At 39.2% G+C, this 14,061-nt stretch overlaps 2 protein-coding genes across 5 annotated transcripts; one reads left to right on the top strand and one right to left on the bottom strand.

Annotated features, from left to right (window-relative positions):
• The first annotated feature begins 165 nt into the window (after positions 1-165).
• On the top strand, positions 166-6,519 carry zwilch (zwilch kinetochore protein). The gene is made up of 18 exons (XM_077516756.1): positions 166-314; positions 447-489; positions 620-715; positions 825-949; positions 1,447-1,634; positions 1,733-1,812; positions 1,887-2,042; positions 2,124-2,195; positions 2,420-2,513; positions 2,601-2,653; positions 3,635-3,728; positions 3,811-3,890; positions 3,980-4,136; positions 4,380-4,408; positions 4,489-4,625; positions 4,718-4,813; positions 6,008-6,123; positions 6,204-6,519. Exons 1-18 carry the CDS (start codon positions 265-267, stop codon positions 6,290-6,292), a joined length of 1,755 nt encoding a protein of 584 aa, XP_077372882.1. The 5' UTR covers positions 166-264; the 3' UTR covers positions 6,293-6,519.
• lctlb (lactase-like b) lies at positions 6,363-13,930 on the bottom strand. Of its 4 annotated transcripts, none has more exons than XM_077516752.1 (15): positions 13,731-13,930; positions 12,520-12,694; positions 11,699-11,859; positions 11,543-11,630; positions 11,247-11,356; positions 11,024-11,152; positions 10,841-10,936; positions 10,703-10,757; positions 10,461-10,626; positions 9,122-9,395; positions 8,923-9,049; positions 8,647-8,819; positions 7,574-7,637; positions 6,835-6,879; positions 6,363-6,672 (listed from the first exon to the last, which is right to left on the bottom strand). In XM_077516752.1, exons 2-15 carry the CDS (start codon positions 12,644-12,646, stop codon positions 6,557-6,559), a joined length of 1,731 nt encoding a protein of 576 aa, XP_077372878.1. In that variant the 5' UTR covers positions 12,647-12,694; positions 13,731-13,930; the 3' UTR covers positions 6,363-6,556. The 4 variants fall into 4 exon arrangements, with proteins under 4 accessions (XP_077372878.1, XP_077372881.1, XP_077372877.1 ...); XM_077516755.1 differs by lacking the exon at positions 6,835-6,879 and adding an exon at positions 7,146-7,223 and having other exon boundaries at positions 8,647-8,846; positions 13,731-13,928; XM_077516751.1 differs by having other exon boundaries at positions 8,647-8,846; positions 13,731-13,928.
• Between the last annotated feature and the right edge of the window lie 131 nt (positions 13,931-14,061).

The following is a 14,061-nucleotide window of genomic DNA, read 5'->3' as shown; positions in this document are numbered from 1 at the left end:
CGATAGTGGACGTAGAAACGGAAGTGCTTTCCGAAAACGACGATATCATTTAATGTAATTACTTAATTTCAATAATCAGAACAAAACAACGCAGATTTGCCGACTATTTTTCTCCATTATTTATTTATTTAATTCATAATTTATTTGAAAGGATTGCTATTTGTTTCGAACTGTGACCTCGTGACGTCATTTTTAGCAGAGCGCGCGACAGTCAAAATCAAAACAGCAGCAGCCAACTTGAAGTGGCAACAAACTATTTTTTTTATGGCCACCAAAATTTTATCGAGTGTGAAAGAGTTTTTTAATTCGCTCAGGTGAGTTTTACGTTTCGTTGCATGGGTTTCGCTGTTGGATTGGAATGTCTAAATAGAAAAGCCTTCCTTTGATAGCAGTTAGCTGTAAAGGACACCGATGAATTTTATTCGTTCGTGGTTTTCTATTTATAGGGATCTTCAAGAAGATAAAAACGATCCTTCGTGCACGTATGAGGTAATTACAATTTCTGACGACAGTGAGATTTCTACACCATCGGTTTAATACACTTTGCTTGCTTGTTACTGTTAGTATGCTATTCTTCTAATATTTTTCTTAAGTTGTAAAGCCTGCCTTTTGTTTTCAGAATGAGATCCAAATATTGAAAAAGGATGGAGACAGTATTGCAGTTCTGAATTTATTGGACTGCGAGAACCAGGAAGTCTTCATTTGTGAAAAAGCTGTGAGAACTTCTCAATTTAAGAAAGTCTTTGTTTTTTTTGCCCATACTTAAAACTTAACTGAAACATGAGCTTTTTAATATTATGTATTTTATTTCTGTTCTCTCATAGGTTCCTAAACTAAACAACTCTGATGATGAGTCGACACTTGAGACATCAAACTGCTCAGTTGGCGATGTGTTGACCACCCTTCAAACTGGACTGGCACCACAGCCTCTCACCATCAGAAAAGCAAGGTGCTTCCACTAAAAATACATAAATAAATAAATAAAATAACACCCCAAATTAATCACTACCCAAGAAGTAGCATTCTAATTTCAAAAAGGTTGGTGACCCTCACACTAGATGATTTGGCTAGATAAAATAGTTTATTATCAATAGCTTAACATGGAAAGGGCTGGCCTGCTGCACATTTCTAAAACAACAAATTTGCTAAAATATTCATGTGAAGACACTAATCATGTAATTATAATATGATTTTGAACACTAATTGAACAAGTTGGGAAGCCAATCTATACCGGCGGTATGTATCACTTTATTTACATAAATCTGCATGTATTTACACTTCCAAATGATCTGTTGTACACCGTTCCTAGGAAATACCTGGTAAGCTATTTGGTCCACACTGCACAGGCATCATGTTAGTGACCCCTGATCTAGTGCCACAAAGCGAAAGTTTTTGTAATCTTTTCTTTTGTTTTGTTGCTGTTGTCTTTTTTTTTTTATTTCAAAGGCAGCTGCTGTCTTTGTACACGTTATCTCAAAATGTCAACGTCCATGCTGTGGATGATCCTGCCCTACGACCTTTGTGGGTAAGATGTGACATGTCGGATCCTGCTCATACAACCTGGTTTGGAGCTGAAGGTGTCTGCATGGCCAGTAAAGTGACTGGTGTGAAATTGTACTCTGTTACATGCACAGGTATATGGCCGAAATATTTAATTCATCTCAAAACAGAATGAAATCATGATGTGTGACTTTTTTTTGTCTTGTTTTTTAAATTCCATCTTAACGTCTAGGACCTGTTGTGAACAAAGGTGCACTCCTAACTTTAGATGAGCTGAAACAAGAGCACAAGAAAAGGCACCAGCCATCCACGGTAAACCAGCATTCTACCTCTTCCAATTTGAGTTTTCTGTTACGGGATGTGACTCCTTTTGTGATTGCCTCTAGATGGCAACAAAAGGAAGTGCTCAGTTCATCATGTTTGGGTCCACTATGGTTGAAAACACAACAATTGAATCACAAAGCAGAGTGACAGTGGATTTCAAGTGGAGCCACGTGGAGAATGTCCTCGAGACACCCCCGCTGTCCTCTACAGCGACACTAGTAAGCTAAATTCACATCAAAATGTCACCCTGCTCTCAAACTGTAACACACACCGTGAAAAAAACATTTACAATGTTGCAGAATATCAAAGTTGCCAGTGGAGACATGAGGAGTCCCATGTTTGCAATGTTCAGGGAGCTTCAGTTTCTTCAGGTATGCATATTCTTCCAGTAATGTGATAAGAGAATTTGTACACTACACACGTAATAAAAGTCCCTGCAACAAATAATATTTTGTAGTTAAGGAGGCCCAAGTGCATCACAGGGCATCATTTTAGTCACACCCTCAAAAAAGAAAAAGAAAAAAGAAAAAGTAGCAAAACAGTTTAACTCTGTCACCACACAATTCTCAACTGTTCCTGGTTTTTGTTCTTTCAGGTTCTTGCTGATGGTTTAAGAACTGGTGAGATGGAGTGGATGGATCCTTTGGAAAGCAAGTCAGCAGTGGATTTGGTCAAGGAATACCTTGAAGGTATTTACCGGTACTTCCTTTTACAAATTGTACAAGATTGACACTATGACAATCCTTGTTTTTTTTTTTTTTTTTTTTTTTTAAAAGAGTTACAGAACCCCATAAAGTCACAACTGGAGCAGGGTTCCAAACCAACAGAGGTACAGTAAAGCATTCGCATATTTTCAGAAAATATCTAACAGTCTGAGTTTCTATAGGGCAGGGGTCTCCAAGTTCGATCCTCGAGAGCCCCTATCCAGCCTGTTTTCCATGTTTCTCTCCACTAACACACCTGATTCATGATCGGGATCGTTATCAGGCTTCTGCAAAGCTTGCTGATGAGCTGATCATTAGATTCAGCTGTGCTGAAAGATGGAGACATGGAAAACAGGCTGGATAGGGGCTCTCGAGGACCCAACTTGGAGACCCCTGCTATAGGGGGTAAAATAATAATAATAATAATAATAATCTTTTTGGATATAAGAGAAAAACACTGACAAATTGTAGCAAATGTACACAATGTATGAACAGTTAAGACCAGATTTATTCATACATTTTGACTTACAGTGAATGCACATCTTTAATAACCCATTCAGACCCATAGATGATTGCAGTGGACATGACATATTTGCGTGTCTCAACCAATAAAAACGCATAGTTTGGATGATGTCAACACTTGTGGTTCATGATTGGATCCTAGCTAACCAATCATATTCGCAAGTTGATTTGCATGATGTGCATGTAAAAAATGTTACATATTAGCTTGGTAAGTTTACAACGTGTTACAGTACAAGCATACTATCCTGGCATCCACTATAACAAATAAAAATATGAGAACCCCCCCCCCTAAAAAAAAACCATGTTGTTCTTATGTGGAAAAAAAGAGTCAAAATCAGTTCCAAAAAACAAAAAATGGCCAGCCGAAAAAAATGCAGGTCTGAAGGGGTTAAGTTGGTAAAAGACTTTATAAAGTGTTGCAAAATGAATACAAAATGTTCCCTTTAAAAAAAAAAAAAAAAAAAAAAAAAAAAAAAACCTTTTCTTCCCAATTATCAATACCCCTGAATTTATAAAAAAATAATTTTGAACAAATCACAATATGCATACAGCAGGGTGTAATGATGATCATATTTTTCCTAAAGACAGACCCTGTAATCGCCCATCCGCTTTTTAACTCTTTCCTGGAACGAGGCGATTTGGATTTTGTGGAGCAGCTGTGGGTTCGCATGAGAAAGAGTGAGTCAGTTCCGTGACTCCGTCATTTTTGGATAACGAGGATTCATGTGGATTCAGGTGTCAATAAATAAACATGTTTCAGGTGTTGCGTGCTATCGAGACATTGGAGACAGCTTGAAATTGGTCATCGAGGCGCTGACTTACGGCTACATCAAGCCGTGGGTAAGGCTTCGCTCGACTGTTAAACAAAGAGAAATGACAGGCTGCGTCATTGACTGCCGTGCTATTGATACTGTTTGTGCTCCCGCCAGATTCACAGAGACAATAGCAGCTCTCTCAGCAAGCTCATCCTGCAGTCCTACCACCAGAAGATGGAGCATGTGTCGCTTACGGGCCACACGCCTGTCCAGATGTTGTTAGAAATGGGCCTGGACAAGATGAGGAAAGATTACTTCAACTACCTCGTTGGTAAACTCCCAGCAACACAGGATTTTGTGTGCAAGGGATGGGCATGTTTGATTAGGTGGTTTGTTTAGGTAAAATGGAGTGCACTACACTGTGTTCATTCAGTCTAAATTAGTGTGTCTGAAAAAGACCAACGTCAGCCTTTAAAAACACTTATAGTCATTGATACATATTGAGAGATCGTATATGTTTGAAGTTGTGGCGCAAACACATTGCCTTTTACGATATCCCCCCTTTTTTTCTCAGGGCAAGAATTGACAACGCCAAAAAACTTGGTAAGCTTGGAGACATTTTACCAGCTGATGTAGAGCAGATACAGACTATTTTTTATATATATATTTTTGACTCCACACAGAGTTATTACCTGAGCACTGAGGTGGATCTGCAGGAGCAGGTTATCAGACTGAGGAAACTGCACCATCTCCTGGAAGTAGTTGTGATCTGCAGGACGTTCATAGATTTGCCCTATGACAGACTCTTCCTCCTTACACAGTAAGTCAGGTTTTCTCATTGCATTATTATTATTTTTTTTAAACCCCTCACTAGAATTTGACTCTCCAGTCTTTTCTTCTCCATTCTTATAGGTTGTGTTTACAGCACTACAATACATCCCCCTATGATGAGACACAGGAGTTCAAGCTGCAAATCAAGCCGGCGTTGATCACTCATTTCTACCAGAAGTAAGGAAGACACCGATCCGTACAAAAGCTAATTTTGATTTAAATTGTTAACTATTTTTTGGTAGTTTTGGCAAGGGAGAATGAATTTATTTTTATTTTTTTGCACATTTAGTCTCGTTTGACCAGGCACATGTTTTGCATTAGAAAAATCTCTCGTCACACTGCAAAACAAAACAAAAAAAGTCACAAAAGTATGAATAATGTGTTAATGAGGATTTTGTCTTAACTCATTCACTCATAGCCATTTTCACTGACGTGACCCCTTTCGCTCCGGCTCTTTTACTGGATTTTGACTGATTTTGCAAGGCTCATAGAATATTGTGTTCTATTGCTATAAAAACATGGACATGTAAGATTAGAGTCTCTTCTTTCATCGGGACAAAAAAAAGTGCATTTCTGTCTGTTTCCGTTTTGCAGCAATTAGCATTAGAATATAGCTAAGTTTAATCATTATTCACAAACCTGTTGAAAATGTTGGGGTAATGAGGTTTTTGCAACATGACCCTCCCTGGTTGATCTCTTATACTCTGCTGCCACCTGCTGACCGTTTTTGTAATAACTACCATTGCTTCAAGCATTCTCTTCAGTTTAGAGGCTGCATCAAAGCATTCCGTATGCTCTAGCATAAAAAAATAGATTAAAAAAAAAACATGAAATACATATGACTCTGTCTTTGGGAGCGTGGTAAAAAAAAAAAAAAAAAAAAAAAGACATATTTATACGTTTTTGAGAGAAAATAAGTTGACATGCACAATTGTACTTATTATAAAATGCGGCCTTATTAGTGGAACTCAAAGCTAGCAAAAGGTACAGGAAATTTGTACCTTATGCCATTTAGCTGGGTCATATGCGACACTACATTTTTTTTTCTTTAATTAATAATAATTTCTGTCCAATTTGCAGCACACCTGATGACCTCACACAGGTTGGGAATTATTGCATTGCAAACTCAGTCCTCGAGGGCCGGAGTCCTGCAGGTTTTGGATGTTTCGCTGCTTCAACTTAGCTGATTCCAATCAACAGGATCGGTTTCAGGCTTATGCAGAGCTTGCTGATGAGCTGATCATATATCAGCTGTGTTGGAGAAGAGAAACATCCGAAACTTGCAGGACTCCGGCCCTCAAGGACCGAGTTTGCCCACCCATGGATTAGATGATGCTGATGTCCCTATTGTTGTCTTTATGTTTACTACAGTGAGCATCCAGCTGTGTGGGGAGTGGAAGTGTCCAGTGGGCAAGGGCCTCATAAAGTGAAGACATCCTTCCAGGTCAGCGACAGACCACTCGTTGATCACATCGTCTTTGCAGCTGGTGAGTTTTGCCCACTTAAACACATCCAAATGGAAATACCAGTAATGTACGTAACATCATTTTTCATCCTTCACTTTTAGATTGCCCAAATAAAACAGTGGGCGATGACACTACAGAACATCTCTACTTCTCCACCCTGGTGTGCTGCAGACATGTCAATTTTGCCTGAATTTACACAAGACAGCAATTTTTATTCCCTTGTAACCCTTTCAACCTTGAAGCAAAAACAAGACAGTGCGGCTATTTCACAGCAATGTTTTAATGGGAAGATTCAAAATTTTGCAGCTCTTTTTGTTATTCCGAACACCGATTCCACGTCAAATTGAAATCCAATCCAAAATAACGTATTTATGTGAACACACAATCCATTAAATATCTGATTCACTTCTCCTCTGAGTGGTTGCGTATTGCGGGGTTGTGATTGTTGCACCATTTAGTTCCGCCTCTGGAGCAGGAACATGAGGAAGACGGCACTCAGTAAGATGGAGAGCGTGCACACAGTCGGAACAACAATCTCAGTGACCATCTCCATGTGGCTGGTCAGCGGGTCTGGGGGAAAAAAAAAAACACAGACTATTTTAGAAACTTACAAGTATACATTGGGTTAGACGCTGCCAACAAAAAAAGCATGTTGCAGCACTCAAAGGGTTGTCAGAAATACTTATTGATTGTCCTTATTTGATCCCTTTATGGGCACAGGTGGTGTCTTACCATGTATAAGTCTTAGAATATTGGCAGCAGTACTCCGCTGATCCTCTATTAAAAAAAGAGAAATAACTCAGAGTTGATGAACAATAATTGATAACCCTTTGAGCACTGCATTGCATCTAGTAGGAACGATTGCAACAAGCAGCTTTGCACCATCATGCTTTTCTCCAGCCGACTTGTTTTGTTACTTGAAGCCGTAAATGTGGCCAAATATTGACTCATGGTTATGAGACACACTTCATGCAAGTGAACTGTTAGTAAAATGGCGAAGCAAACGACAACAAAAGGACACACTTTGAAGTGAAGACTTGTACCCTCAATCAAGTTCTAAACTTCATCATGCACAGGCCAAACCCTTGGCTTTTCTGCATGTTCCGTTGCTTTTCTTCTAGCTGGGAGGGCAAACAAAGAAGATTTCTCAGATTTCTTTTGCTAAGTTTAGTGTTTGTACTACTTGAATTTACTTCATCTCTCTGCCAAGGTAACTTGTTAAATAAGTGTATTACTGCTGGTAGCAGTTGTCTATTATTTGTCCTTGGCACAACAATGAGTTGTGCTGAGTGCCAATGATTGGTTCATGTGAGAGGAAACGTCACATTCAAAAAGTCAGGTTGGAATTTCTATGTAACAGCTCTGAAGTTTTCCATTTTAGGCCAGAATCTTTATTTGTTTACCCCAGCTAGTTGTTAGTTATTTGGGGGGGCTGTTAAAAAAAAAAAAGAAGAAAAAAAAGCAGACTGACCTGCAGCAAGGAGCTGGTTACTTGATGAGCACGTCTCCACAGCCTTCCTCCTCCAGTTCTCAACCTTGGAATTGTACAATACGAATATAACATTTTACAGTAGGATCCACACTGGGATACAATATTTCTGCTTTCTTCAGATGTAGACAGTCAGAAATGATGACGGAAGGGTGCTTGTAAAAAAGAAAATTATATAAATGGTTATTTTTATTTTTGAATGGGTGCTAAAGAGGCCAATGAATCTATTTGGTTACTTGTAGGGTTAAAAACGAGTACTTAACACTTGAACAAAAATAATAAAAAATTAAATTTATTGGGGAAAAAAATGCGGTTTTATATATATTTTTTTTATACATAACATTTCTGAAAAAAAAAAACAATGACAGATCATTTTAAACAACTAGGCTATGTATCTCAGTATCTTTTTTTTTTTTTTTTAAATTGCCTGAAATTAATGTTAATTTTCCATTCCAATTCTTGTTCCATATTGTAAAACTTCCACGACTGTTGCAAGTACCAATATGAACTAAGGCTCCGTAATGGCCAGATAATAATACCTGCTACCGGTACTCACTTTCCCTAATAATTATGAACATGAATGTGAAAAGACCGAAGGCCACAATTCAGCAAAATTTCATTTTTTTTTTTTTCCCGAAAATCTGTACTTTTGGTCAGTACAGGCGTGTGGGTGTCATTTTTACGAATTGTTGACCAATCTAAAGTGTTGAAAATGACTTGCTCTCTTTGATGCAATGTTAATGGTTGAACAAATATGCCGTTTTGAGGGTCGCCTGAAAAGTGCCGAATTTGGAGTACAAGATTTTGGCCTGACGATTAACTATGATAATACCACATGTACACCCCCCCTCAATTTGTCTCCTAATGTACAGTACTGCATTGTCTGCCTATTACATTTTTTTTGTGTCCAACAATGGGTTAATATAGTTTTAAAGAATGAATCTTTTACATGTCTGAATTTTGTTGACAACATACTATATTGATGTCAGTATTTGTAGAGTAATGATTAGTAGATTAGACTCCTTTGATTTTATCACCGTGACTGCCTCACATACCTCTCTCTGATTTGGAAATCCATTGGCGCTGATGATGCGCTTGTAAAACTGAACGGAAGCTTTAGGATAGCGAGGCTTGTTCTTGTTCCTGAAGTCCACGTAGTACAAGCCAAACCTCTCACTGAAGCCTTCGTCCCACTCAAACTTGTCCAGCAGGGACCATGCCGTATAACCTTTGAGGTTCACGCCGTCCCTGAGGGCTGAGATGAGAGTGAAATTCATTTTTTTGCTATGCGCACAATACCAAGAGAAAAAAAAAATATGGAGCGTGTTCACCTTTTAGCATCTCGTTGATATAGTCTTTAAAGTATTGTATTCTCCAGGTGTCACACAGCTCTGTGCATTGCATCTTCTCAGAGACTCCATTCTCAGTCACATAAATCATTGGGTTGCCATATTGAGTCTAAAAAAACAAAACATTCAAAGCAGTATTCCTTTTTGGTCTATATAAGTTGACACATTCACCATCAGTCACCTTGACAAAATTGAGCACGCGCCTGAACCCCCACGGCACAGAGTAGAGCCACTCCGAGCCGGGGTCAGGCCACTGGGGGTCAACCAGCTCGGCCAAATCGCGGTCCATGAAGAAGCTGCTGGTGCCGCGGCCCGACGGGTTATTCTTCTGGGTGATGTAGCGCGTGGTGAAGTGACTGATGCCCAGGAAGTCACAAGTACCCTTGATGTAGCTCTTCTCCTGGGGGGAGAATGTAGGCAGGCGGGATCCTCCGAGACCCTGCTGGACACTCTTCCTACCTGTGCACAAATCCCTCTTTGTTAACGTACAAGCAGGACTGACACAAAGAAGACATAGATGAGGATGTAGGTTTGGTAAAAACAGGATGATTATAGTTTCGTAATTTTCATTATAGTTAGTTTTTATTTCGTTTTTTTGTGTTGTTTTTTTAATGTACCGGTAGTTATTTTCAGGGCAACTCTGTTAGGTTTTTATTTGTTTTAGTTATTTCAAAACTGTTTAGTTTATTTTAGGATTAGTTTTCGTTTTTAAAAATGCATTACTTGTGTGCAAGTTTTAATAAATACCATGGTAAAATTACCTAAAGCATTGTGTTTTATTCAATGAAAAAATGAAGAAGCAGGCACGGCGAGCCATTTAGCCATTTTCAGCAGTAAAAAAATTAATAATTTGTCTAGAATTAATTTGATAACTTCATTACTTTTTTATGTACAATTAATACCTCGAAAAACACACTTTGCCACTTGCTGGCGACTGAAAACGACAGGTGCTCAGGAAACACATAACGACCAATCATGGCTCACCTGTTTTCTGGGTTTAGTCATGTGACGTTAGCAAACCGAACCATGATTGGTCATTACCTGTTTCTTGAGCATGTGTGATGTCATCTTCAGTTGACAGCAAGTGACAAAATTTGTTTTTCAAGGTATTAATTGTGCATAAAATATGACGTTATTACATTAATTACAGACAAAATATTATGTTCTTACTGCTCAAAATGGCTAAATAAGTTACGTATTGAAGGTGCTTTTCTATTGGCTGCTGCTCGGTGACATCACTTCTGTGCGACGCACTTTCAAACGTCCTTATTCCATTAATATTGTAATAAATATACTTAAATCACATTTAAAATCAACCCCAAATGCTCATGTGTTACATAATTACCAAAGACGAAAATTAGGGACATCTTCAAGCATTTTTGTTTTTATTTTTATTTCGTGAACGAAAATGTTTTTTGAATTTTAGTTTTAGTTATTTTGTTGGTTTTAGTTAACTAAAATAACCTTGGAAGTCTTCTGGCTTGGGATAATTCTACTTGTCTTTAAATTGTGCTGTAAACTTGCCAATGTAGTCTTTCATCACTTGAGGGTAGTCTCCGTGAAAGACGGGTGTTGCAAACCAGCCGAGGGAAAACTGAACGTATCTCTCGGCTGCTTCGATGTCCTTCTGGTTGCTGATGTCGACGGGCTCTCCCCAGTCTGCTGTCAGGGAGATGCCCACAAGACCTGCAGATGCAGAAGGGAATGCTCAGAAAGTGGACTCTAGGAGATATACATTGTGCTCAAAAGAGTGATTGTCTACCATTTTGTTTTGGCCTCCACTGCGTATCGTACGTGTGCCAAACTTTAGCGTGAGCCTGTTGCGGGGGGGATGAGTTTGATAGTGGTGGTACTGTACGTCCCAATAGAAAGCCCATGCATTGCTCATCGCTAATCCTACCTTGATAATGTGATGAGCAGCCCGGTATGCTCCAGTTCCTCTCGTCCTCAATCCAGGAGCGTGCTCACCTGTTTCATAGCCTTCCACTGCTACAGACTATACACAAACATGACATATTAGCATGCCAGGCCTTATACAGGAGAAATGTACAATACGGTTGAATGCAAAGTAAGCAATGTATACCCATGGATTGCTGAATGTAATCCAATATTTGACTCGGTTGCCAAATTTGTCGAAACACAGGTTGGCAAAGTCATTAAAATGGTTGACCATGCTTATATTCTGCCATCCGCCATATCGTTCTTGCAAGACCTAAAAAAAAAAACAAACAAAAAAAAAAACCCACAGAATCAAGGGACTCAATTATTTTTTTTTTGCGCTCGGTTTGTACTGGATGTGCGCCAACCTGCGGGAGATCCCAGTGGTACAAAGTCACAATAGGAGTGATCTTGCTGCCCAGCAAGTGATCAATCAGATCGTCATAGTACTGAATTCCTCTTTCATTGATATGATCAGCTGGGAATTGAGTTTGGGAAAAAATACATCATAAAGTATACTTGCACAATCATAGTGTTAGTAGGCCTACTATTGGTGTGCATGTGTTGTGATTAAGAGACCTGATGTGCCACCATGCAGTTTCGAATTAAAAGGAGCAAATGAGGTAACCAAAATATTATAAAGTAGTTCACGCAAGTTGCTCACACTTGATGCCTGTGGGAATGAGTCGAGGCCAAGAGATGGAAAAGCGATAGTGGTTCAGCTTGAGCTCTCTCATCAGTGCCACGTCATCCTGTCCAAGATAAGAATCAATCAATTGTATGTGAAACGAGTCTTGTGCTAATCTCCGGATCCTCCTACCTTGACTTTGTAGTAACCCTCACAAGAGGAATCCCCAGTGTCATTTTGTTGAATTTTGCCCCTCTTGTGGCTGAACACATCCCAGATGCTCAGGCCTTTTCCATCCTTATCCCAGGCTCCTTCTGTTTGATAGGCTGAACTGCCGGCACCCCACGAAAATCCTGATTGATAAATCGGTAGCGATTATTCGCAGGTGTTTTGCCAAAGTGGTTATGCGCCCTAAAAATGTGTATCCCCTGCCGTGGGATCTTGTGACTTTTACCACATAAAAGTGGCGATTTTTCAAAAATGTTACTTGTTCCTAACCATAAAGAAACAGAAAAAAACCCAAAAGTAGTTCCTATTTGGGTGGTCATTGAACGCACCGAGAGTCCATTGCAGAATGCGAGCGTGTTTTTGCTTTTCTTTTGTTTATCTGCGCTAAATATTATTTTTGTTGTTACAAAACCTTATCTCTAAAACTCAGAAACACGTGTCTTCTTTAGGTATTTACTGAAAAACATGCGAGAACGCGGCAGGGGGTACACAGTTTTTCGGGGGTAACACCGGTAAGGTTTGAAGAGGCGGGACGTAATTTTGCACATTTGTTTGTTTCCGGTCCGGGTTGCGAACGCGCAACCGAAGGGCACAAAGTCGGAAGCACAAGTTTTTTGTTTTTTGTTTTTTTCTTTCGGAAGCACAAGTACTTTTGAAGCAGGCCCAAGGGTCGTAACCGGAACCGGAAACAAACTGATGTGCAAAATCACGTCCCGCCTCTCCCGTGGCATATATATACTGTACCCCATTGTGGAAATATTGTTAATACGTATTGGTCGTCATACCAGCTGGAAAAGTGCCATAATAGAAGGAGCCGTGGTCGTTCTTTGTCCAGTCGAAGTCCTCAGTCGCAGACACACACAGCACCAACACAAGCACATGGCACACGCCGAGCGCACAGCCAGACCACATGGTATTCTTCAGCTTGCAGCTTACTTGGGGTCGGCCTCTTCTCCACTTCTGTCCACATAATGTCTTATTTTAACATTTCCAAGAGTTCACGTATAGAAGACAATCGAATATCATAGAAGCACGTGAGGGGTCCATCGTCCCCAAAACAAACTCCCCCATTCAAACTCGATGGGCTGTGAACTCATCTTGCTGAGGCTGACAGAACTCGCACGACTATGATTTCACGTCTGTAAGCAAAAAACATGGTTATGCACATAAACGTGATATTTAGGCCTAATCGCCAATCTCGCCACGCCACAGAATATTAATCATTTTTCAAAATGTTTACAGAATTTGAGGCTAATGAGAATTAATACAGACCTTTTTTTGGTCAAGAAATTAAATAATATTAAAAAAGTAATGTATGTTAATACTTTAGAACACTTTTCACGTTTATAGTGACACAAGTGCGCCACAATGCTTTGGATTACAGTATTATTATAATTTATTTGCTACACTGCATATGGGTTATTGATGGATAAAGATTTTCAGACCCAGCACCAGCACTGTTAATTTATTATAAAAACACTTAAAATATTTATTCTTTATTATTATTTACTACTATCTACAATTTAAATGATAGTTGGTCACTCACATCACATCACATTTTCAACTTAAATCAAAGTTATGAGGCTAACAATTAGCCATCTAAACAAAACAAAATAGCTAGCCACACAAGTAAAATTATACTAAAAATATAGGCCTATATTTGTTGGACAATTATATATATATATTTTCAGATCATACCGCATAATGTCCATATATGACTACTTTTTTTTACATAGGAGAGACAGAACAAACCTAAATAGATACTCCTGTCTTTAAATCTATTTCAAATTTTAAGTCCGACTACATGATCAATCATAAAAATGGGCACCATCGGACAAACTTATCTGTCAACGACCCATATAAAACAACACCTCTGTTTACTAAGAAAAAAAACAATTATACCTTTTAGGAAGGAGTATGACATCCATCTCAAATAAAGCTTCCAAACATGCTTCTTCACAAAACACTTAAATTTGACAAATCTCAATACAATTACCTTTATGGGGAGGTCATTTGTAGGTGTGAGCTCAGTCCAGTCCCAGTTCAAATGTTTTTTTCTTTCCTTCCTGGGACTTCGGCCCACTAAACGTAAAACTGTTCGGATGTATAGAAGAAAGCTCCTCTATGGCCTGCCTCCTGTAGCAGTGCACGCGTGTGCAGTGCTGGCGCCGCTATGAGTTTCAAAGCTGTTTCTATTGTGAGGCTTGCTTGCATTGTTGTAGCTGTTAGAAAATGCTGAACGGTTTGTTGGCAGAAAGTGTTTACACTGCATAACCCATTGGCCTCGGGTCCAGCGAGAATTAAAACATTGCCATTGGCTGTAGACA

This window comes from Festucalex cinctus, chromosome 3 (genome assembly GCF_051991245.1).
Source record: "Festucalex cinctus isolate MCC-2025b chromosome 3, RoL_Fcin_1.0, whole genome shotgun sequence".
NCBI lineage: Eukaryota > Metazoa > Chordata > Actinopteri > Syngnathiformes > Syngnathidae > Festucalex > Festucalex cinctus.
Note: the sequence above shows the minus strand (reverse complement) of the source record. Positions and strands in the feature narration are given on the sequence as shown.

Excerpts from the sequence above, each read along its gene's own strand:
- zwilch (XM_077516756.1), top strand. The coding sequence starts at position 265 with ATGGCCACCAAAATTTTATCGAGTGTGAAAGAGTTTTTTAATTCGCTC. Across the intron at positions 3,891-3,979 it reads ACGGCTACATCAAGCCGTGG|ATTCACAGAGACAATAGCAG; the intron begins GTAAGGCTTCGC and ends TGCTCCCGCCAG. Across the intron at positions 4,409-4,488 it reads TGACAACGCCAAAAAACTTG|AGTTATTACCTGAGCACTGA; the intron begins GTAAGCTTGGAG and ends GACTCCACACAG.
- lctlb (XM_077516751.1), bottom strand. The coding sequence starts at position 12,646 with ATGTGGTCTGGCTGTGCGCTCGGCGTGTGCCATGTGCTTGTGTTGGTG. Across the intron at positions 11,631-11,698 it reads AGGGTTACTACAAAGTCAAG|GATGACGTGGCACTGATGAG; the intron begins GTAGGAGGATCC and ends TATCTTGGACAG. Across the intron at positions 11,357-11,542 it reads CATTCCCACAGGCATCAAGT|CTGATCATATCAATGAAAGA; the intron begins GTGAGCAACTTG and ends CTCAATTCCCAG.